The sequence below is a fragment of the Rhinatrema bivittatum genome, chromosome 3 (genome assembly GCF_901001135.1).
Source record: "Rhinatrema bivittatum chromosome 3, aRhiBiv1.1, whole genome shotgun sequence".
In the NCBI taxonomy this organism is placed as follows: domain Eukaryota; kingdom Metazoa; phylum Chordata; class Amphibia; order Gymnophiona; family Rhinatrematidae; genus Rhinatrema; species Rhinatrema bivittatum.
In genome coordinates, this window is record NC_042617.1 from 452,586,397 (window position 1) to 452,609,259 (window position 22,863).

A 22,863-nucleotide genomic window follows, 5' to 3' on the forward strand; every position below is an offset into this window, starting at 1 on the left:
AGGCTGAGGCTGAGCCGGAGGGACCACCGTCACCGGTGGAATCGCGGCTCCCAAACCCCGAGGGGGTGAGGGTTGCCTTGGTGTCTGCGAGACAGGAGTGGACGGTGCCGCTTCTGCTCTAGACTTTTTTGGCGGCGGCTCGGCCGGTGCGGAGGTCGATGGCGTCGATTCCTCGACGGGCCGAGACTTATGACGTCGATGGCGATGTTTCTCCTTTCGATCCCCTCGAGCATCAGGGGAAGGGACGGGAGTCGATGGCCGTGAAGACATCGATGGCGGACGGTCACCGGAGGGCTGTCGATGATGATGAGACCTCGACGGTGCCGTTTCCGATGACGTCGATGCAATCGATGGCGTTGGGGTGCCAGGATGGAGCATCTTCTCCATCCTGGCTTTGCGACCTTTTGGTGTCATGAGGGCACATTTGGTGCAAGTCAGGACATCATGCTCACTTCCTAAACACAAAACACAGACTCTGTGGGGGTCCGTGATTGACATAGTTCGGGTACAGTCCGGACACCGACGGAACCCCGACGCCATGGGCCAAAAATTTAGCCGCGGGACTGTCGACTGCCAACAGGCCTCGAGGGCCAAACTCGACGTAAGTCGACTAAACGACGGCAAAAACTCACCGAAGTTCCGCGGACCGAAAATTTGAAGAAGGGAGACCCCTGAGGGGCAAATTTTCTTCAGAATAACGAATTCCAAATTCCTGTCAGGAACGTGGTTAAGAGCTCTTCTACCGCATGGCTACTGCTGCGCGGAAAAAAAGAAGACTGAAGGGAGACCCCTGCTGGCTGCAGGGTTAGTGCCGTGCTGGGCATGCCCAGTAGGGGCCAGTCAAAGTTCCTGAAACTTTGACAGAAGTTTTCCGTGGTTGGGCTCCATCCTCGATGTCACCCATTTGTGAGGACAACCATCCTGCTTGTCCTGTGAGAAGAAGGGGATACACTTTGTGTTGAACATATATGGGGGGGTGACTGGTCCTTTAAGTTTCATAGAGCTTCAGCAGAGTTATGAACTCCCTGACAGTGAGATTTTCACATGTTTTACAGATTTGGCATTTTGTGTCTGGAATTGTAATTAAGCGAAATATGGCTCGGAGTTTCCATATTTGAATCATTTTGTAGAAATGCTGACAAAATAAAACAAGTACTGTCCAAATGTTATATCTTTTTAAATAAGGCTCTTCCCTGTAAACCAGGCTATATTAAGGTGTGGGAACAAGATTTGGGGATGACATTGTTTGATGGCATTATGATGGCGTTATTTTGACGATTCCGAATGACGGTATATAAAACTCGTTAAATAAGTAAAATAAACTATTTTTATAAACAGTTGGTAAGGGTCTCACTGCACCTAATCGTATAGAAAACAGTTATAAGGTCCTTATATGTTGGTACTATATCCCAGTTCAGCTGTATCACTTCTTGTTGTATGCTTCTGACAAGTGCTGGAAAGGATGTGGGGATCTTGGTTCCTTTTTTCATTTATGGTAGGCGTGCCCTCTTATTCAAACTTACTGGCAGGAGGTTTCTCATTGGTTGCAGGAAATTACGAGTGACATTTACTTTGCTTCCCTCACAAGCATTATTAAACGTTTCGTTCACAGTGGGGGACTTGTTCCAATGAAAACTGGTGCAACAAGTACTAGTAGTGGCACTAGCAATAATGCTCGGTGTTGGAGATCTCTCCACATTCCATCGCTCTAGAATCTCCTTACTCATGTGAACTTTTTGTATCTCATGGCTAAGATTACTACTTATCAACATCACACTTTAATAAGATTTAATAGAATATGGTCTATGTGCAATGGCTCGATGCCAAAGTATTAATGGTCCAGTGATTATGTTCTGATTTATGGGTTATACACCCAGGGATACTTTTTTTTGGGGGGGTACTCCTTTGTTTAGCAAATAAGATACCTGAATATTTCTATGGTTTTCCTCTAGGCTGCTCTTGGCCTCTTTCACTAGATGATTTGTTTGAAGATTGCAGTTTGATGGGCGGAAGGAATAGATAGGCGGGAGGGGTTAGGTTTTCTACTTCTATTGTATACATTAAAGTCAATTCAGGGTTTCAGATTGGTGCTGTTAATCTGTTTAGTTGCACTGTACAATTGTTATATCTTTACTGTGCTTTCATCTGCAGAGACAAAACTTACACATTTTTATTTTAATATTGTCTTTAATAAAAATTAAAGAAAAAAAAGGCTTTGAATATTACCCTCATTTTTAAAATTAGAATCTTACTAAAGATGAAACAGAATTTCAAATTTAGATAAGTGGAATTCCTTTTACTTCTACACTATTTACTGAATCCTAATGAATATCAGATTTATCATTTTTCATCACTCTAAATAAAAAGTGTGGATTTTAGAAGTTGGAGTGCCAGTGAAATGATAGTAACTCAATATATTATGTCCGAGAACAAACTCTGCCTCACAATGAACACAAGTTACCAAGTTAAAAGTCAGGTAGAACTGTTTTTATTTTAGCAGACAGAAGCAAAGCGACCGAGAAAAATTAGTGCTGCTTCCAAAAGATACTGCATCTTACTTGTTAGAAGCAAACACTGAACAACTTCAGAATAATTATTTTTGGGAGAAATTCAACTACAAAGTAAAGAAAGCTAAAATATAAATCAATTAATCACTGATCACATCAACACACACCTCAAGTTTCCATTGTGAACAGCCAACCTGAAAATGGATGATTAATCCATGAAAGAAGACAAAGCCCAAGCAATGAGACAGGGAAAAAAATAAAACTTAATAAAGTAATCCAATATTAGTCATAACAACCATGAGGAAATATGCCAATGAACCATTCGTCAGGGTTAGATGAAGAATTATTTTATTTAAAATTACTTTTCTTCCACCTTTACTCAATCAGGTTGATCCAATATCATGTGCTAGCCGCTGCGCAATTTTAACATGCGATTGGATGCACGTTTTGGACACTCATCCATAACCCCCTATCCAAAAGGGGATTAGCTTGTCCAAAACACACACATCCAAATCACCATGTAGCTAATAGAACTCATCACATAGAAATTCATGTAGATGAGGCCATTAGCTAATCCTCGCGATCCAAAACATTTTCCCCACCGCCAATGCGGCAAATTTAATGCCAGCCCAGGGCTTGCGTTATAGTATGCCATGCTCAAGAGCACATTGAAAAAAATAAGAAAAATGGAGAAATTACTTACCTGATAATTTCGTTTTCCTTAATGTAGACAGATTGACTCAGGACCAATGGGTATAGTGTACTCCTGATAGCAGTTGGAGACTAATCAGATTTCAATCTGACGTCAGCCCTAGTACATATACCCCTGCAGGAAGTGCAGCTCTTCAGTATTCTCCTCGAAAAGCATTGTGGATATATGTGAGACTGACTAACAAATAACTTGGATAACTTCATAACTTGAAAAACTTTAGTAACTTTATAATTTGGTTAACTTGATTAATTTGAACTGGTTGAATTGGCTATAGCTGGACACCGCCAGTGCCCTCAACCGAGAAATGTCGACACCCGGTAGGGTGGATGTCCTAGATGAAGGGAGCATGGCTTACCCTTGAATCACTCGCTCCTGGAGATGTCTCCTGGGAATACCATAAGTAACGGCATCCATGGGTGGGATGCTGAGTCCATCTGTCTACACTAAGGAAAACGAAATTATCAGGTAAGTAATTTCTCCATTTCCTAGTGTGTAGCAGATGGACTCAGGACCAATGGGATGTATAAAAGCTACTCCCGAACCGGGTGGGAGGCTGCCCATGACCCACTTAGTACTGCCCTTGCAAATACAGTGTCCTCCCGATCCTGAACATCCAGGCGGTAGAACCTGGAGGTGTGGACAGAGGACCATGTCGCCGCCCTGCAGATCTCGGCGGGTGATAGCATCTTAGTTTCCGCCCAGGACACTGAGGCTCTAGTAGAATGGGCCTTGACTTGTAGAGGCAGCGGCTTGGCTGCTTCTACGTAGGCCGCCTTGATGACTTCTTTGATCCAGCGGGCTATGGTTGCTCGCAAGGCCGCTTCCCCTTGTCTCTTCCCGCTGTGGAGGACGAATAGGTAGTCCGTTTTTCGTACAGGTTCCGACATTTCCAGGTATCTGGATAGGAGTCTTCCTATGTTGAGGTGGAGTAGATTTTGAGCCTCCTCCGAATTCCTATGCTCATCTGGTGATGGTAGTGAGATGGTTTTGACTGAGGTGGAAGTGAGACACCACTTTGGGGAGGAATGAGGGAATTGTGTGTTGCTGGATGATCCCGGGAGTGAGCATGAGAAACGGCTGACAACAGGACAGTGCTTGTAGCTCGGGATATACAATGGGCCGAACAGACTGCCAGCAGGAAGGCTGTCTTCAATGTTAAGAGTCGAAGAAACAGGCCGCGGAAAGGTCTGAAAGAGGCTCCTGCTAAGAAATCCAGGACCAGGTTGAGGTGTCTGCGTACCACGGTCTTCTTGGCCAGTCCGGGGCCACAAGAAGTACTGGTCCCCTGTGTTGTTCTATCTTGTGAATGATTGCGCCCAATACGGGCCACAGCAGGAAGGCGTATAACAGAGTCTCCTGTGGCCAGGTCTGCACCAGGGTGTCGATCCCCTGGGACTGAGGTTCCTGCCTGCAGCTGAAGCAGCTGGGTATTTGGGCATTGGACCGGTTTGCCAGAAGGTCCATGGTTGATGTTCCCCACCGGTTCACTATCAGTTGGAGTGCTGTGGTCGACAGCTGTCATTCTCCTGGGTCTAGACTTTCTCTGCTGAGGTAATCCGCCATGATGTTGTCTTTCCCGGTGATGTGGACGGCCGAGATCTCCTGGAGATTCGCTTCCGCCCACGACATTAGGAGGTCTATTTCCATAGAGACCTGTTGGCTTCTGGTTTCCTCCCTGACGGTTGATGTAGGTCACTGTTGTGGCGTTGTCCAATATTACTCTGACCGCTTTGTCTCCGAGTGTGACCGAACCGTAGGCAGGCAAGTCTGACTGCCCGGGCTTCTAGGCGATTGATGTTCCATCCCGACTCTTCTGCGTTCCACTGCCCTTGGGCGGTTAACTCTTCGCAGTGTGCTCCCCATCCTCATAGGCTGGCATCCGTGGTGAGGAGGATCCAGGTTGGTGAGGATATTCTTGTTCCCTAGCTCAGGTGGCCTTCTTGTAGCCGCCATTGTAGTTGGGTCTGAATTCTGTCAGGGAGCTGTAGACGTATGATGCAGTTCTGGGACAGTGGATTTCATCGCGATGGAAGTGAGCGCTGTAGGGGTCTCATATGAGCTCGTACCCATGGCACTACTTCCAGTGTGGATGCCATGAGGCCAAGGACTTGTAGGTAATCCCATGCTGTGGGACGAGGTTTGCTCAGCAGTGTTCGCAACAGGTTCGTCAGTTTTGATCTCCTTGTCGGTGTCAGGATGACCTTGTCTTCTTTGGTGTCGAATTGGACTAAGTATTCTAGAGACTGTGAGGGCTGCAGACAGCTCTTGTTTGTGTTGATCACCCATCCAAGGCTCTCCAGTAGAGTTTTGACTATGTTGGTTGCCTGGTGACTTTCCTCTAAGGATTTTGCCCTGATCAGCCAATCGTCTAGGTAATGGTATATGAGGATTCCTTCCTTCCTCAATGTTGCAGCCACGACAACTATGATCCTGGCGAACGTCTGGGGTGCTATGGCTAACCCGAAGGGTAATGCCCGGAACTGGTAGTGACGGTCCAGGATTTTGAAGCGAAGGAAGCGCTGATGTTCTTGGTGGACCGGAATGTGTAGGTAGGCTTCAGACAGATCTAGGGATGTGAGGAACTCTCCTGGTTGTATCGCCCTTATTAAGGAGCATAGGGTTTCCATGCGGAAGCGGGGAATCCTCAGGTGGCGGTTGACCGACTTGAGGTCCAAGATGGGCCTGAACATTCCCCCTTTCTTGGGGGGGGGGGGGGGGGGGGCGATAAATACTGGGCATTATTCCATTTATTTTATTTGCTATGGAGGTACGGGGATTATGGCCTCGAGTGCCAGTAATCTGGTCAGTGTAGCTTCCACTGCCACACTCTTGGAGGGGTCGTGGCAGGGGGATTCCACGAACGTGTTCAGAGGAAGTCCAGGAAGTATGCCTCTCGATTGATGGTTAGGACCCACTTGTCCGAAGTTCTCTTGACCCATCTTTGGTAGAATAAGGCAAGTCTGCCCCCTATGGCTTCTTCCTTTGGATGGGTCGGCTGAATCTCATTGTGGGGTGCGGCTGGGGCCTGGGACCGAGCTGGTTCCCCTTTTGTTGTGCTTGTTCCGAAAGGACTGGTTCCTGCCTGTAGGATGGGGGCGCTTGATAAGTGTTTCTGTATGGGTTGAAGCGCTGTGAACCTCTGCCCCTGGAGGATCGGGGGAAGGGTCTCTTGTTTTTCTTGATCCTGTCCTCCGGTAGCCGTGGCAGTGGGGACGCGCCCCATTTGTTAGCCAGTTTCTCTAATTCGCTGCCGAAAAGGAGGGATCCCTTGAAGGGCATCCTTGTGAGTCTTGTTTTGAAAGACGCGTCGGCTGACCAGTTTCGGAGCCAGAGTTGCTTCCTGGTTGCCACAGCTGATGACACTCCTCTAGCTGAGGTGCGCACCAGATCGGAAGCAGCATCTGCAAGGAATGATACTGCTGGTTCCATGGCTTCCCCAGGGGTGTTGCTCCTGGTCTGTGATAGGCAGGCCCGTGTCACGATGGTGCAGCAGGCCGCTATTTGCGGGGACATAGCAGCGACGTCAAAGGACTGTTTAAGGATGGATTCCAGACGTCTGTCTTGTGCATCTTTGAGTGCTTCTCCTCCCTCAACAGGGATCGTAGTGCACTTTGAGACCATGCAGACCATAGCATCCACTTTTGGGCATGTCAGAAGGTCTTTGGCCGCCAGGTCCAGAGGGTACATGGCTGCCATAGCCCGTGTCCCTTTGAACGTGGATTCTGGAGCAATCCACTCCAGGTCAATTAGCTGTTGAACGGCTTGTAACAGCGGGAAATGGTGGGAGGTCTGACGGAGTCCCTCTAGCAGGGGATTTGTCTTAGGCTCCCCCCGAGGCACTTGTGCCTGGGATAGCAAGTTCCTTCAGGCTGTGAGTGACCAGGTCTGGAAGTTCGTCCTTGGTGAAGAAGCGTCTCATTGTCCGGTGAGGCTCTGTCCCTGGAGGAAGTTCCCCCTCCTCCAGGGGTTTTGATTCCTCCTCAGAGTTGTCTGTGTCCCCGTAGGTGGGGCTCGGGACAGAGATCCTCAGGTGAGGGCTGTGGCCTTGTTATCGGATGCTCCGTTTGCATCAGTAAAAAATGCCACACTAAATGTGACCAGAAACCGGGCTCTCTCAGTGGTAGGTCCCACACTCTGGAACGCTCTGCCGAACCCCTTAAGGCAAATACATAACGCAAAGGAATTTAAAAAGGCACTGAAAACTCATTTATTTCAAATAGCTTTTAAAGATATGATAACTCCCAGTTTGAAACAACAATACTAGATGAGCATTGTATATTTAGTGTTTTCTTATTTATATAAACGTTTAAGTTAATTACTTTTTATATGATCTTCTGTTCTTTGAGTTTTTATAAAGTAGTTGCCAATTTTTTCTTTTTACTATTACAAGTTATATCATTGATAATGACTCCCTTTGTATTTTTATTCTCACTTATTGTATCTTTTTGTTTTTTGATTTCACTATTTAATTACTCTCCTATTTTATGCTATTATTGTAAACCGCTTTGAACAGTAATATCACTGAAAAAACGGTATAGAAATGTTTTAAATAAATAAATAAAATGTGGACGAAGGTGTGCAGGTCCTTGAAGAATTCCACCCAGGAGATAGACGCTGTGTCCAAGCTAGGGGGCGCTGTGTCCCCTATGGAATTTGCTAGATCTGGAGTACTCACTGAGGAGATAGCACTCAGTCTCGAATAGGACTGGCCCTGGGCTGGATCCCCTAGGGCCTCCTCACACTGGAAACACAGGGCGCTGGCCTGTTCATGTTGTGCGGCTTGGATGTGGCATGCTGGGCAGAGGCCCTGAGCTCCTTTTCCGGTGGTGCCATGGCTGTAGGCGTGCAAGTCTGTTGTGCGCTCCGGGCTTCGACTATGCGCGTGTGAAAGAGTGTGCGGTTAGGATGTGCGCGCACAAGTAGCAGATATGCGCCCAGCCTGTATGCGCGTGGTACGCGGGTAATTTGTGCGTGCGAAGTTGTGCGCACAATAGTTTTGTGCGCCCGGCTCGCCCTTTGTGCACACGGCTCGAAGTGATGAGCAGGGCGGTGAACAGAGTCAATGACGGCGACCACTCGGGCAAGATGGCAACCACCTTGGAGGGTCTCCACATGGGAGGACCCTTGGATCTTACCAGGGCTTAGCCCTACTGGGGCGGATCAACCCTGTGGTACAGGTCCCGGCCAGCGACCTGTGCGACTCCTCGAACTTCGGAAACCGGAGTCTTTAAAGAAGATTTCTACCTTACCTTGTCTTCGGCGTTTCCCGGTTTCGTTCCGGGCTGTCTCCAGCTGCGGGGGGAGAGGGCAAATACCTTCACTGCCGCGCTCGAGGTTGCACCCGCTACCTCTCAGCCACACCCAAAATCGGGGGCTAGGTCCCCGCGAGTCAGCCGCCGGACAGAGGCTTAACTCAGAGGGACCACTGAAATCACCTTGGGAATTCTCAACTGGGGGAGGGACCCGAGGGTGTCACCGCAAGAGAGCGGGGCTCGACTGTAGAGGTAAGAATCTTATTTTTTTGGTTTTTTTTCTCCGTTGAATTTGTTCTCACGCTGTGAGAGCATGCAGATAGTCCCTAACTGCTATGGAGACGGAAAATACTGAAGAGCTGCACTTCCTGCAGGGGTATATGTACTAGGGCTGACATCAGATTGAAATCTGATCCATCTCCAACTGCTATCAGGAGTACACTATACCCATTGGTCCTAAGTCCATCTGCTACACGCTAGGAAATCCTGTTTTCTTGGATTCCTCCTAATAATATCGTAGCAATACTAAGTAGGAGGAGCCAAATAAAGCAGTGATTTATTTTTTTAAAAAGTGTCTTTGAAAAAAAAAAAAGTTTGGATGTCCAATATACCACCACAAGATCCATGGTCCAGGCAGTGTATCTTGTGCATGTAGATGACAGTATCAGGAGAAAACAGACGCTCGTAGATTGAGTGACCATTTTCCCAACCCGCTTGACAGCCATCTCTCCTGTGTGCCTTGGAGGCGTTAGAGATGTACATCTGTCCCTGGCGCCTCCTTTTTAGCTCGACCTCTTAAATATTAGATTGCATGAGCATGTTAGGAAAGCGGGCGTTCAACAATGAGTGCCAGTTTTCTGTGCACATTTATTGGATCGGCCTGAATTTGGTTCATGGCGCATTATACCTTGAACATTCACAATAATATAAATCAGTAAAGTATTAACATACCAGACCTCAAAATCAAACACCACAAGCATAAAACAATTCCATTACTTATATGCTTCATTAAAATACAAAGTCTTCATTTGCTTTCTAAAAATCTTGAAGTCCCCCCCTCATCCCTTAGTAACGTATTCCATAATTATGGACCTGCATATGAAATCTCTCATCCGTGTTTATCATAATCCATAAGAACTGGAACATTTAATAATTTTGTAGCACTGGACCATAGAGTGCATATGGGGCACATAAGGCTTCAATTTGCTTCCTAATGAACAAAAAAATTCTCTATATAAATACTTATGAAATCTTTAGCTTTATCATGACTTGAGTATTAAACAAACATTTCCTTTTCTTCTTACCCTTAAAATCATAAAATTGATTAAACATTGTATGTTAGTGCATGACTCATTACATCCAAATCCACAATAGAGTACTTCCACAGTTCAAATCCACATGTTAAGAGTTTAAAAACAAAAAAAAAACAAAAAATACTCACTTCCTTAGGAGCTGGCACTTCCAGTTTGGTCTCCTCAGGAGCTTTCACTGCAATAACTATCTGTTCATGGAAGATTTCAATGTTTTGGATGTCTTGGTATGTTACATAAGCTAACGTTTGTTGGTCAAGGATTGCACTGTATATCCAATTCTGAAATTCTCCCAGCAATAACATAGTCTTGCAAAAGTCAGTAGTAACCTCATGACAAATCTATTTATGGTTTTAACAAAGTTAATGCATCCCTCTGGTGCATGGAGACTTCATGTCTGGCTGATATGAAACACCTCGATCAGATATGACACCTTAGTGTCAAATGGAGAAATTACTTACCTGATAATTGTTTTTCTTAGTGTAGACAGATGGACTCAGGATCAATGGGTATAGTGCTCTTCTGCTAGCAGATGGGAGACTGTCAGATTTCAAAGCTGACATCCCTCTAGATATACCCTTGCAGTAACCTTAGCTCCTCAGTATTCTCTTCGAAAAGCCATAGTGGATATGTATTTGCTTAAATAACTTGATTAAACTTGATTAAAACTTGAACTGGTTTAACTAAATCTCCAAACTGGAGACCGCCAGTGCACTCAACCAATTAACGCCTATGTAAGGGCCCCCAGGTACTCTAGGGATTGAGAGGGCTGCAGACTGCTCTTGCCCGTGTTCACGACCCAACTGAGTTCCTGCAGTAGGCATTTGACTCTGCTGGTCACTTGTCGGCTCTCTTACAAAGACTTTGCCCTGATCAGCCAGTTGTCCAGGTAAGGGTGTACCAAGATCCCTTCCTTAGTGTTGCCGCCATGACCACCATCATTTTGGTGAATTTTCTGGGGGCGGTCGCTAGGCCGAAAGGTAGTGCTCGGAACTGGCAATGGTGACCCAGTATCGCAAAGCGTAGAAAATGCTGGTGATCTTGATGGACTGGGATGTGAAGGTACTCTTCGGACAGGTCCAGGGAGGTCAGAAATTCTCCTGGTTGTACTGCTGTTATGACTGAGCGAAGAGTCTCCATGCGGAAGTGTAGTATCCGCAGATGACGGTTGATGTTCTTGAGATCCAAGATGGGTCAGAATGATCCTTCCTTTTTGGGAATGATAAAATAGATGGAATAGTGCCCCGTATTTTGTAGGGGCGTGGGGACCGGAGTTATTGCCGTCAGACTAAGTAGTCTTGTCAGGGTGGCTTCCACTGCCAGTCTCTTGGTGTAGAAGTGGCAGGGTGACATCATAAATTTGTCTCTAGGGATGCTGCAGAACTCCAGAGAGTAACCTTCTCGAATGATGTTTAATACCCATTTGTCCGATGTGATCTCGACCCATCTTTAGTGGAAGAGGGCAAGTCGACCCCCTATTTCCTCTTCATGTGGATATGTGTCAGCCCATTTTCATTATGGAGCATGGCTGGAGCCTGCCCCTGGGCCTGCTCCTCGCTTGGTCTGTCAGTTCCGAAAGGGCTGGGGCCTTCCGGAGGGGTGAGGTGCCTGGAACTGCGAGTTCCTGTAGGGTCTAAAGCGTTGTGAGCCTCTGCCCTTTGTTCTTCTGGGAGAGGGACTCAGATCTTCTACTCCTATCTTCCAGTAGCCGAGGCACTGGGGATTCGCCGCACTTGCTGGCTAAAGTTCTCCAATTCGCTTCTGAACAAGAGGGATCCTTTAAAGGGCATCCTTGTGAGATTTGCTTTAGATGTCACGTCAGATGACCAACTCCGTAACCATAGTTGTCTTCTGGCTGCCAATACCGAGGCTACGCCTCTGGCTGAGGTACGCACCAGGTCTGAGCTTGTGTCCGTCAGGAATGCTGCTGCAGATTCCACCATCTCAACGGTATACGTTCGAGGTATTTGCCTCTCACGAGAGGAGCAAGCAGGAACGTGCCACCAGTGCGCAACAGGAGGCAATCTGCAGGGTCATTGCTGTTGCGAAGGCCTGCTTAAGGATGGATTCCAGTCATCTATCCTGAGATCCTTCAATGCAGCCCCTCCCTCAACGGGAATAGTTGTTCGCTTAGAGATAGCACAGACCATGGCGTCCACTTTTGGGAAACGCAGGCGTTCTTTGGTCACTGGTTCTAGAGGGTATAAGGCTTCCAAGGCCCAACCTCCTTTAAAAGCTGGCCTCCGGGGCTTCCCATTCCAGGTCGATGAGTTCCTGGATGGGTTCCAGCATTGGGAAGTGGCATGACGCTTTACGAAGGGACACCAGGATGATGTTTTTCTTTGGTTCCGCCATGGAGTCCATTCCTGGAATACACATAGTCTGAAAGTTCATCCTTGTGGAAGAAGCGAAGCATGGTTCGGTATGGTTCCAGGCCCGGAGGAATTTCTCTTTCCATGGAGTCGCCATCATAGTCTGAGGTGTCTGGGTCCCTGTTAGGGAAAATTCTTGGTTAGGCGAGGCATGTCCCGAGGCATCCGAGCAGGGCCGGGAGGATCTTGTGCTTCCAGCAGGGATTGAGCCCAGGGCGCAGCTGGAGCTGATTGCGCCTGAACGAAGACTTGTAGTCCTTGGAAAAATTCTAAATCAGGAGAAGGTCCCTGGGTCCATGTTAGCCTCTCAGAGACTCCCCCTGGGGTTATCTCAGAGATGCATAGATCCAGGGAACTATGGTCTGTAGTAGTTCCAGACCCATCCCCAGATAGTGAGGGACCAGGCTTTGGCTCCCTCGCAATGCTGGCACAGGCAGGACTCCAGTTCAGGCTGCGCGGCTCTTATGTGGCAGGCTGTGCACAGATAATACCTTCTGGCCTTCTTGGGTGCCGGTGCATTGCCTCTAGCTTTAATGTGTGCAAATAATTGTAAATGCGGTTGTGTGTAAATGTGTGCGCGGGTGCGCTCCGTTATGCGCGTGGTTGTGCGCCCATCGGTTGCCCGGCCTGCCCCACGCATACCACCGGTCGAGAAGGGAAGATGGCGCCAACACCCCCCCCACGCATAAGATGGCACCCCTGAGGGTCTCCACGTGGACCCTGGGACCGGATCAGGGCCTAGCCCAACCAGGGCTGCTCAACCTGATCAGTGTTCTCTTTTACCTCGCCGGAAAAGAAATCAAATCGGTACTGCAATCTGAGCCTCGGAGACCTAAATTTAAAGTTTTCTGCTTACCTTGTCTTGGCGCTTACCGATCGAGTGCCGGGATAGTCTCCAGCTGTGGGGGGAGATGACTTTACCTTCACCACTGCGCTCTGTTGTGCACCCGCTGCCTTTCAGCTACTCTGCGGCTAAGTCCACGCCAGCAACTGGCTACCGGACCAAGGCACATCTCCGAGGGATATCAGAAATTACCTCAGGAATTCTCAACTGAGGGAGGGACCCTTAGGTTTCACCGCAGGAGAACGGGGCTCAATCTTCTTTAAGGTAAATCTTCTTTTTCTTTCTTCTATGCTGTAATTCTTAACACTATTCTAGTGTGTGGGATAGTGTCCGCATCTGCTAGGAGACGGAAAGATACTGAGGAGCTAAGGTTACTGCACGTCTAGAGTGACATCAGCTTTACTGCACGTCTAGAGTGACGTCAGCTTTGAAATCTGACTCTGTCTTCCATCTGCTAGTAGAAGAGCACTATACCCATTGGTCCTGAATCCATCTGGCTACATGCTAGGAAATAGTCTTGATAACCACTCAGTGCAAAAAGAAAATGGAACCAAAGTTTAGGACATGCTCTTGTTATATTTTATCAGACAATCCGCTGGCATCCTCTGAAGAGTAACAATCCTACTATCCAGAATCAGCTATAGAAGACCACATTCCTAGTGTTGTATTCCATTTCCCCCTTGCAGTAACAGAATATATTAAAAAAAAATGAATCTAATGAATTCACAAACAACTGGAAATCACACAGCAGCCAGGAAGGCAACATGACCAATTTTGCCTAAGCATAAACATAAGACATAACATAATAGTAACTTACATTTCTTGGCATACAATTTACAGTAGTAAGTGCCCAGAACAAGATAGTTATGCACTGTTTGCAGAATACAACAACATATGCAATGTAATACATAAAGACTAACAACACGTGAATAGCTATATGCAGCATTTAATGTTCATAAGAAGTTAGGATGTAAAGAAGAGCAGCTTTACGTCCACAAAGCAAAAACTTAACATCGATCCTACAATTCTGGTGATAGATTCCCCCATGTGTTATATTTAAATTACTTGTTTTTCAAAGTATAATGAAGGCGCTCAATATCAGCAAGCTCTCATACTTGAGCACTCCAATATTTAAAAAATAGAAATTGTGTTTCCAGAACATAGCTATGGTAAAAAGAGCTTTTAATAAAAGCTGGCCAACAAATAACCTATGCTTATGGGGAACCAGAGACCCTTCCCATCTGCCCAATAAGCCCATTAGATGAACCAGACATCTTTATGGAACTGTGTCCTTATATGCAGAGAAATCACAAGTGAACTATTTAGCTGAGAGCTTTTTTTTATTATTTTTATTAACTTCTAAACTTATTACAAAGAAACAATAAATCTTTGCATTATGCAACACACAGAATTTGTTGCACAAATATTAAGGCAAGTTAAAGTATAACAATAACATTCTCAATATTAATCCCAACATACAAGTTTTTGCACAATCTTATTCCAAACATCATAGGGGCAAATTTACAGGATTTTTGATTAGCTGTGAGCTTAAATTCTCTCTAACGCAATTCTATAAACTGGAAACAAGAGAAAAAGGAAAAAAAAATCTATACATGTAAAAATTGTAGGTATTTAATAAGAGAACATGCCACATGGGTACCTCTTCTATATACGATTTACTGCTGTACATCTGGCAGAAAGAGCTACTTGCTTCATTTGTCTCTTCCCTATCAAATATATGCACTTACACAAGAGGTAACCTCTACAGAACATGTTTATTTATACTCTCATCAACACTATAAAAGTATCAAATGACTGTTCAGCACCTACTGTAAGGTAAAAGTCCTTAAACATCTTTACCTTTGGTTTTAGAAGACAATTTCCTTGGAGGAGAGTGGCCAAGATGGCGCTTGAGAGTTGTTGGCGTGTGAAACTCTGATAGCGTCTTTCTTTTGTTTGCGAAGTTTTTCTTGGAGGTTTTGAAGATGCCTCACACTAAACGTAAAGGCCGGGTCAGAGAGGGAGCCCCGACCCCTACTAGACCCGTGCTGATTCAGACAACGTTGATGAGCTTCCGACTCCCGACGGAGGTATTATCCCCGGAGAGGCCCACTGAGCAGATATGTGGTGAGCAAGCATCTCTGCTCCTGGGCGAAACCACTCAGTCCCGGGGCACCTATAACCCCTAATCCACCAGGCGACGCTGAAACCGCTGTGGGGCTAGGCTCAGTACAAGGACGGATGGCGTCGCTAGAACTGAGCCCTATTGGGGAAGCTGCAGCGGGAGTAAACTGCGCCATTAGAGAGATTGGGAGGATTATTTACTTCCTCCCCCAAGTGGAGGGTGATTTCGGCATAGACCGAGCTGCAACCAGAGGAACGGGAGCTGGATTAGCAGCGAAGACAACTCAGCCTCTAAGATCCCTGGACTCTCAAGGTATTTCTCTACCTGAAAGTATAAATATTATGTCTTTTGTATTCGATGAAAAGCCTAAGGTGGTGACTATGGATTTGATATGGCAGGCAGTTATGTCGACCAAAAAGGCCTTGATGACTTTGTCTGAATATAAAAGAAATGCAGACAACTTTATATAATTGGACTCCAGAAATAAACAAACATACAGTTAATTTGGTGAAGGTAGATGAAGAATTGAACCAGATAAAACAAGTACAATCCTCTATAATCCAAGGAGAATCGATGTTGGAGAAAAAGATGGAAGATTTAGAGAACTTACTTAGGTACAACAATCTAAGGATATTGAACCTCCCAAAGTGCAAGCTGATATCACCAAAAGAACAACTAAAGAACTACTTTCAAGAAATGTTGTTACTATCTTCAGATAAATTACCAAAGATATTACAGGCATATTTCTTACCGAAGAAGAAAGATGAAGTAAATGAAAATGTACAACAAGAAGACTTGCCATTAAATGTTACCGATTTAAAAAAGACTTCTTATAGCTCCCAAATAGAAAAGCAGGGAACTTTATTGGTGAAATTCCAGCTATCTGAAGATAGAGATGCTATATTAAAATTATATCTAAATAAAAGATCATGTTTATATTTAGGGGAAAAATTATGGGTATATCCTGATGTCTCTAAGGAGACTCAGATAAGACACAAAAAATTTTTTAGTTCTTGCAAATCTGGCCAGAACGTTTGGGATTCAAATAAGCATTAGATTTCCATGTAAATGCATAATGAAAACAGAAGGTGTAAGATTTGTTTATTTTGACCCTGATCAGTTGGAGAAGTACTTAGAGAGTCGCAGGAGTAATGAGAGAGTAATAACATCTTCGTATTGTAGGAAATTACTGTAAACTCCGTGGACTCTCAATGTTTGGTTTAATTTGTATGACTGTTCTTGCGAATAGGAACTCCCCCTCCAGTTGTTTGGTACTATGAAGACTTGATTTATTGGTTGGGATGACGTTTGTTCTTTTTTGGATAACATATTAATGTTTTATGAATGTATTCCTGAATTATGTTATCTTGAATTTGATTTGTCAAATTTGAAATATGCAAAATTAAAAATTAAAAAAAAAAAAAACGACGACAATTTCCTTGAACGCAAAAGAAAGCAACACATGGAGTATAATTGTCAAAGGGACTTGTGGGTAAAATAGCGTTTTACGTGCAGAAATGACCTTTTTACAAAAATTACCTGTACACAAGTTTACCCAGCCTGAGCAGACACTGCCCTGGCTGGAGAGGGGTTTGAACTTCTATATGTAAGTCTGGTCTAAACCTATGCATGTACTTGCTGACATTTTATGTGCAATATTACAAAATCAGCCCCAAAATGTTCCAGCACCTGCTTCTGACCAAAGCAATCTTTTTCTTAGCTAGTCTTAGAAATACAGTTCCAGCAGCCATGATAGTCTTGGAGAAAATGGCTCTTTGCAGACTGTAACCTCAAATAGAATGCTTAACAACGATCAATTCCAGTTTGGAACAGGTCATGGAAAATACAATCTCAACTAAATTGACCTCCTTCCTATTTCACATTTGACGCAATTGAGCACCGTTTCTCAGCGTGTGTCTTAACTGCTTCTCTTCCGGCTATGTGGCGTGTTATTGATGTGGTTTCTTTAAATCTGAGAGGAGATCCGAATCGGGTATTAAATTTACGGGAACAGCAATGGATCTTCCGAATGCATTCTATGTATCCGTCTGGATTGAATAATGCTATAGATTGGTATTTTTTTTATAATCGGAAGTGACGTAGGTAGTACGTCAACCAGCGCGGGAGAGTTTAAATGCCGTAGCATTGAGATAGCCGGAAGAGAAGCAGTTAAGACACACGCTGAGAAACGCCATGTTATTACAAAAGTGAGTACTGTTACATTGCGCTTAATGAACAATATAAATTGTGGTGTACCATCAACAATATTTATTGATTGTAGACGCAGACATATAGCCCTTGAAGGACGGACATGATTAAGTCCGAAACACAGTACGGTGTCGGGCAAGAATTGAGCGGACTACAAGCGAGCTTGCGTTTATTATGAATTGAGGCGTATGAAACAAGAGTACAACTTGGTGGATTTCCAACTTAAGAATTTGCGCATCATAATGAGATAAGTATTGCTCTTAATATCAAGATTGAGAAGAAAATTTAAGAAGAATTTTTATGATTATGCGATTTATTTTTCACGAGGATTATTTATGCACAAAAAAATCTCAAAAAATATGGACTGACCAATGATTATATATAAGGTTGAGTTATGGTTTAATTACCAAACTATGATACCTATTATGAAGGTCAATATATTGATCTTTGCAGACTGTGACATCTTTAATTGGACAGACAAGAATTATCCAAAGAGTTTGGTATAAATGAGCTTTCAAGACCACGAAAGTCTTCAGACAAGCTATTCCAAGATAAATCACACATTTATAAAGCCCCTTTAGTTACCTCCCCCCCCCCCCTTTTAGAACTCCCTATTCAGGTTTGATCCCTCCCCTCTCTCTCCCCTATCTTCCTAGCCCCCCCCTCATCTCTCTTATGCCTCCCCCGGCTCCTCAAATTCTGCATATTGCACTCTTCCGTGCTCTTACTTACATAGTGTTTTTTCCCCTTATGTTACACCCCACTTGATATCTAATTTCTGTATGTTATCTCTCGTTATTATGTTCCTACCCCTTTGCATCCAAGTTCTATTCTCCCTGCATTAAGTTCTCTGTAAACCGATATAATGTACCCATGAATAAATAAATAAATTTATTACGCTCGATGTTCAGTTTAAAATCTCATCCATTTCTAAAACTATGCAAAGGCTGTTAACTATTTGAAAATCTTACAGGGGCTAATTCAAACCTGGATAATAAAACAAAGTTTGTTTAGATAGGGAAAAAGGTGCATTTTTACATCTTAACACTTACTATCCTTGTGTGCAGGAATTTATTCAGGTTTTGTAGTTTTCTAACCCACTAAAGGGTTTGTACATGCTGTGGAACTGTAAAAAATAGTTTTGTATGTTGCATGAGTGGTAGTGTTCTCCACCAATGACTCCTATGGAGCTAGGCTAAATGTGTGTTTAAGAGATTACATGGGCAAACATTTTTCACTAGTTGCTCTTATATGTTTTGTATTTGTACATCCTTTTTTCAATTTTAACTCAAGGCAGTTTACAACATTTTTTCAGGCACAATAAGTCAGTTCCCTAAAGAGCTTACAATCTAAGTGGGAATCTGAGGCAATGGGAGATAAAGTTATTTACCCAAGGTCACAAGCAATGTCAGCAGGAGAAATATCTGAACCCTGGTTTCCCAGATTTGCAGCCCATTGCCCTAACCATTAGGCCACTTTATACATCATTTATTCAGCATACTGCATGTGTTTCCTCCATTTTATTCTATAAAAAGGGACTCCCAATTCAAAGTGATTTTGCATGTCCAAAAAAGGATGACGATTATGCATATTTTAATGAGGCCTAAAATGCATTTTAGGGCTTGGAAGCAGGTCGGCCTGAAACCCTCATTAGCTAGCCTATTTGCACTCCCAAGGCCAAATCTGTCTGTTGGTCTGCATAGTGTTAAGAATGTATTCCGCCCCTGAGGTGACAGTTCAGTTCCATGTAAACCGGTGCGATATGTATTGTATACAGGAACATCGGTATAGAAAAAATCAAAATAAATAAATATTTGCCAGACCCTAAAATAACTACTTGCCATGGTCTCATTTGCAGCCTCTAAATGAATGAATCAATTAATGCATTAAAAAAAAATCAAGCTAACATTCAAACATGTAGGGCCCAAAACCCTGCCTAGAATATGACCGGGCGCTCTACACAACACCTCTTTGGCAGCTCCTCTGGTTTAAAATCTTTAGCACAACAATTACAGAGCCGACCGAAATAGGAAAGAAAACAGTCATAGGTTACTATTAATTTTATAGTTTACTATCACACAAAAGGATATTTCCCATTCTGCTTGTCATCTGTTAACTCAAATAACTGGTGAGCACATTCTTTGATTAATTCATCCAGAGCCTGTTCCATAGCTGACAAATCGTTGAGTTCATCTTTTAGTTTTTGCTGTTCTAGTATCTTTAGTTTTTGCTGGTCTAGTATCTTTCGTTTTACTTGACTGATACCAGACACCCTACATTGGAAAGAAAAAGATTTTAAATTATAGACAGACAGAATTTATGAACACATCCATGGATTATTCAAAAATTAGGGTCAAACAAATGCTGAGCAGTCAAAGTGACTTAATAATAATAATTAACATAAGCCTGGATAAAAACAGTACAGGGAAAAAAAAAAAATCGGGAAACATTGTCCATTTGCTTGAAACTCGGTAGTATGTGAATATCACACACAGGCCAAATATTGTAAGGGGACATGGGTCTGCGCACCCTTGCTCACAACATGCGTTTTCTCATCTTCAAATATGAAGAAACAAATTTTAAAACAATTTATCTTTGGACTAAAGAAGTGGTATATCTCTAAAATGTAAAAAATCACTTATGCTAGAAGACTTCATGCCACCTCAGTAGAAATTATCTCCAGCAGTGATTTGGCCTGTGTTGCCTCTCCTCAAATTCTATACAACTTTTTACTGATGGTTTTCTTTTTTTTTTCCCCCCCAAAGCAAATCTCTAAATTCCCATGCAATGTGTCTACTTTAATAAAAAAAAAAAAATAAGGAACTAAATGAAATCAGAGTTCCTTACCTGTAACAGGTGTTCTCTCAGGACAGCAGGATGTAAGTCCTCACGAAACCCGCCCGCCACCCCGCGGAGTTGGGTTCGCTTACATTTTATTATTTTATTTTTCACTCGTACTTTTGCTACAAACGAGACTGAAGGAGGACCCCTGCTGGCTGCAGGGTTAGTGGCATGCTGGGCATGCCCAGTAGGGGCCAGTCAAAGTTCTGGAAACTGACAAAAGTGTTCCGTGATTGGGTTCCATCCTATGAAGTCACCCATATGTGAGGACTAACATCCTGCTAAATGGTCCACGCCATTTTTTTAAGATGGCGCCAGCCGTCCATTGCTCCTACCATGTGACAAGGGCCAACAAATGGCACTGGTAGCCCCCTGTCATATAGTAAGGGCAAAGGGCCACTGGTGCTATTTTGATTACTGGCAGCCGAATGCCTGAGAGGGGGAGATTGCTCCCAAGACCCCTGCTGGACCACCAGGGACTTTTGGCAAGTTTTTTGGTGGGGGGGTGGGGGGGTTCATAAAATAGCATGATAAAAGTTTTCCAATCTGAGGAGTGGATCGAAATGGCCCTCCCCAGACCTGAAAACGAAATGGGGACGAAAAAAAATTGTATGCACACACATAGTCGCCCGGGAACGGAGCCGGTTTAAGCACACCATTTTTTTTTTTTTTAATTTCCCCCTCTGAATCCTAGGTGTGTCTTATGGAGCAAAAAATACAGTAATTATAAAATCATAAGCATAGAAAAATAGACCCTGCATTAATACAAAACCTCAGTCTATTATAATCAAATTACATAGTGATAACAGGCACAATACCCCAAAATGTCATACATTATAACTGTCCACAGTCCCACAGGACAACCTAGAATATATGTTAAAACAGTGGTTCTCAACCGGTGTGTCGCGACACACCAGTGTGTTGCCAAGCTCCGGCAGGTGTGTCGCGGCTCCCGGTGTTCCACTGCCCCGCTTGTGCTTCCCTTCTCCCTAGGGGCGGGGCCGAAGAATGAAGAGATGCTGCGCGCCAACGCCAGTGCGGCCGAAGAATGAAGAGACGCTGCGCGCCAACGCCAGCGGGGCCGAAGAACGAAAAGACCTGAGCGCCGACGTCAGCGGGGCGAAGAACGAAGAGACGCTGCGCGCCGACGCCAGCGGGGCCGAAGAAGGAAGAGACGCTGCGCGCCGCCGGCAGCTGAAGAGCAGAGAGACCTGTGCGTCACCAGCGGCGGGGCCGAAGAACAAAGAGATGCTGCGCGCCGCTGCCGGTGGCTGAAGAGCGGAGAGACCATGCACACTGCGGGAGGCGGCTGGAGAGACGTTGCGTACCGCGGGAGGTCAGGCCAGAGGTGGCTGAGAAGTGGAGGCCAAACAATGAGAAGAGGCTCCATGTGAGCTTGTGTGCTTGTGGTAGAATGGGTGCCTGTGTGCATGAGTGAGAGCTTGTGTGCGTGTGTGTGTGTGGTAGAATGGGTGCCTGTGTGCATGAGTGAGAGCTTGTGTGTGTGTGTGGTAGAATGGGTGCCCGGGTGCATGAGTGACAGCTTGTGTGCCTGTTGTAGAATGGGTGCATGAGTGAGAGCTTGTGTGTGTGTGGTAGAATGGGTGCCTGGGTGCATGAGTAAGAGCTTGTGTGTGTGTGGTAGAATGGGTGCCTGGGTGCGTGAGTGAGAGCTTGTGTGTGTGTGTGGTAGAATGGGTGCATGAGTGAGAGCTTGTGTGCCTGTGGTAGAATGGGTGCATGGGTGGTGAGTGGCAGCTTTGTGTGTGTGTGTGTGTGTGTGTGTTGGAATGCATGCCTGGGTGCGTGAGTGGCAGCTTTGTGTGTGTGTTAGAATGCATGCCTGGTTGCATGAGTGGCAGTGTGTATGTGGTAGAATGGGTGCTTGGGTGCATGAGTGAGAGCTTGTGTGTGTGGTACAATGGGTGCATAAGTGGCAGTGTGTGTGGTTGTAAGTGACAGTATGTGTGAGCTTGTATGTAAGTGACAGCATGTGTGTGATTGAGAGAGACTGGTCAGGGAGGTGACTGGTGTGTGTGTGTGTGAGAGACAGAGACTGGTCAGGGAGGTGACTGGTGTGTGTGTGAGGAAGAGATACTAGTTAGGGAAGTTACTGGTCTGTGTGAGACAGAGACTGGTTGTGACTGGTTGTGGGCCCTAAGGAAGAGGACTGTGAGGACAGAGCTTTAGCAGCCACTGCTGCTTCTGGTGAGTGCTATTGGTCTGCAAGGGAAAGGAGAAGGAGAGTTGCTAGAGAGGGTAAGTAAAGGTGGCTTTTTAAGTTTATTTTTCTTGATTGATTGCCATTTTAATTATTGGGTGTTATGTGATGTGTCTGCTGTTTTGAAATATTTTGATATTTAGACAATTTTTAATAATTTTTATGAGTTTTTAATTGTTGGATGTTATTCTGTTCATCAGCTGTTTTGTAACATTTATTAGTATAGTTTTACAATTATTTCCAAGTGGGTATCTATAGCAGCTTGGCTTGCTCTGTTTTCCCAATAGGAGGTGTATTAGTGTTTAGGGCCTGGTTAATTACTGTCTTTTCATAAGGAGGGGTATTGTGTTTGCCAGTAAAGAGAGTTTGCTTTGCTTTTACTGAGATGTCATCAGATCCAGAATATCTTTTTTTTGTATGGTGAGCCGTACGGGTAATGCCCTAGTTCTGCTCTGCACCCATTTTTGGGGG

At 44.7% G+C, this 22,863-nt stretch overlaps 1 protein-coding gene across 1 annotated transcript in view; it reads right to left on the reverse strand.

The window, feature by feature from the left end:
- Window positions 1-22,863, reverse strand: part of E2F6 (E2F transcription factor 6) — a 101,169-nt gene that overhangs the window by 46,569 nt on the left and 31,737 nt on the right. Inside the window, exons 5-6 of the mRNA XM_029595913.1 lie at window positions 19,421-19,603; window positions 9,913-10,027 (exon numbers count right to left, since the gene is read on the reverse strand). Coding sequence (XP_029451773.1) covers window positions 9,913-10,027; window positions 19,421-19,603 — 298 coding nt within the window. The remainder of the gene's footprint in view (window positions 1-9,912; window positions 10,028-19,420; window positions 19,604-22,863) is intronic.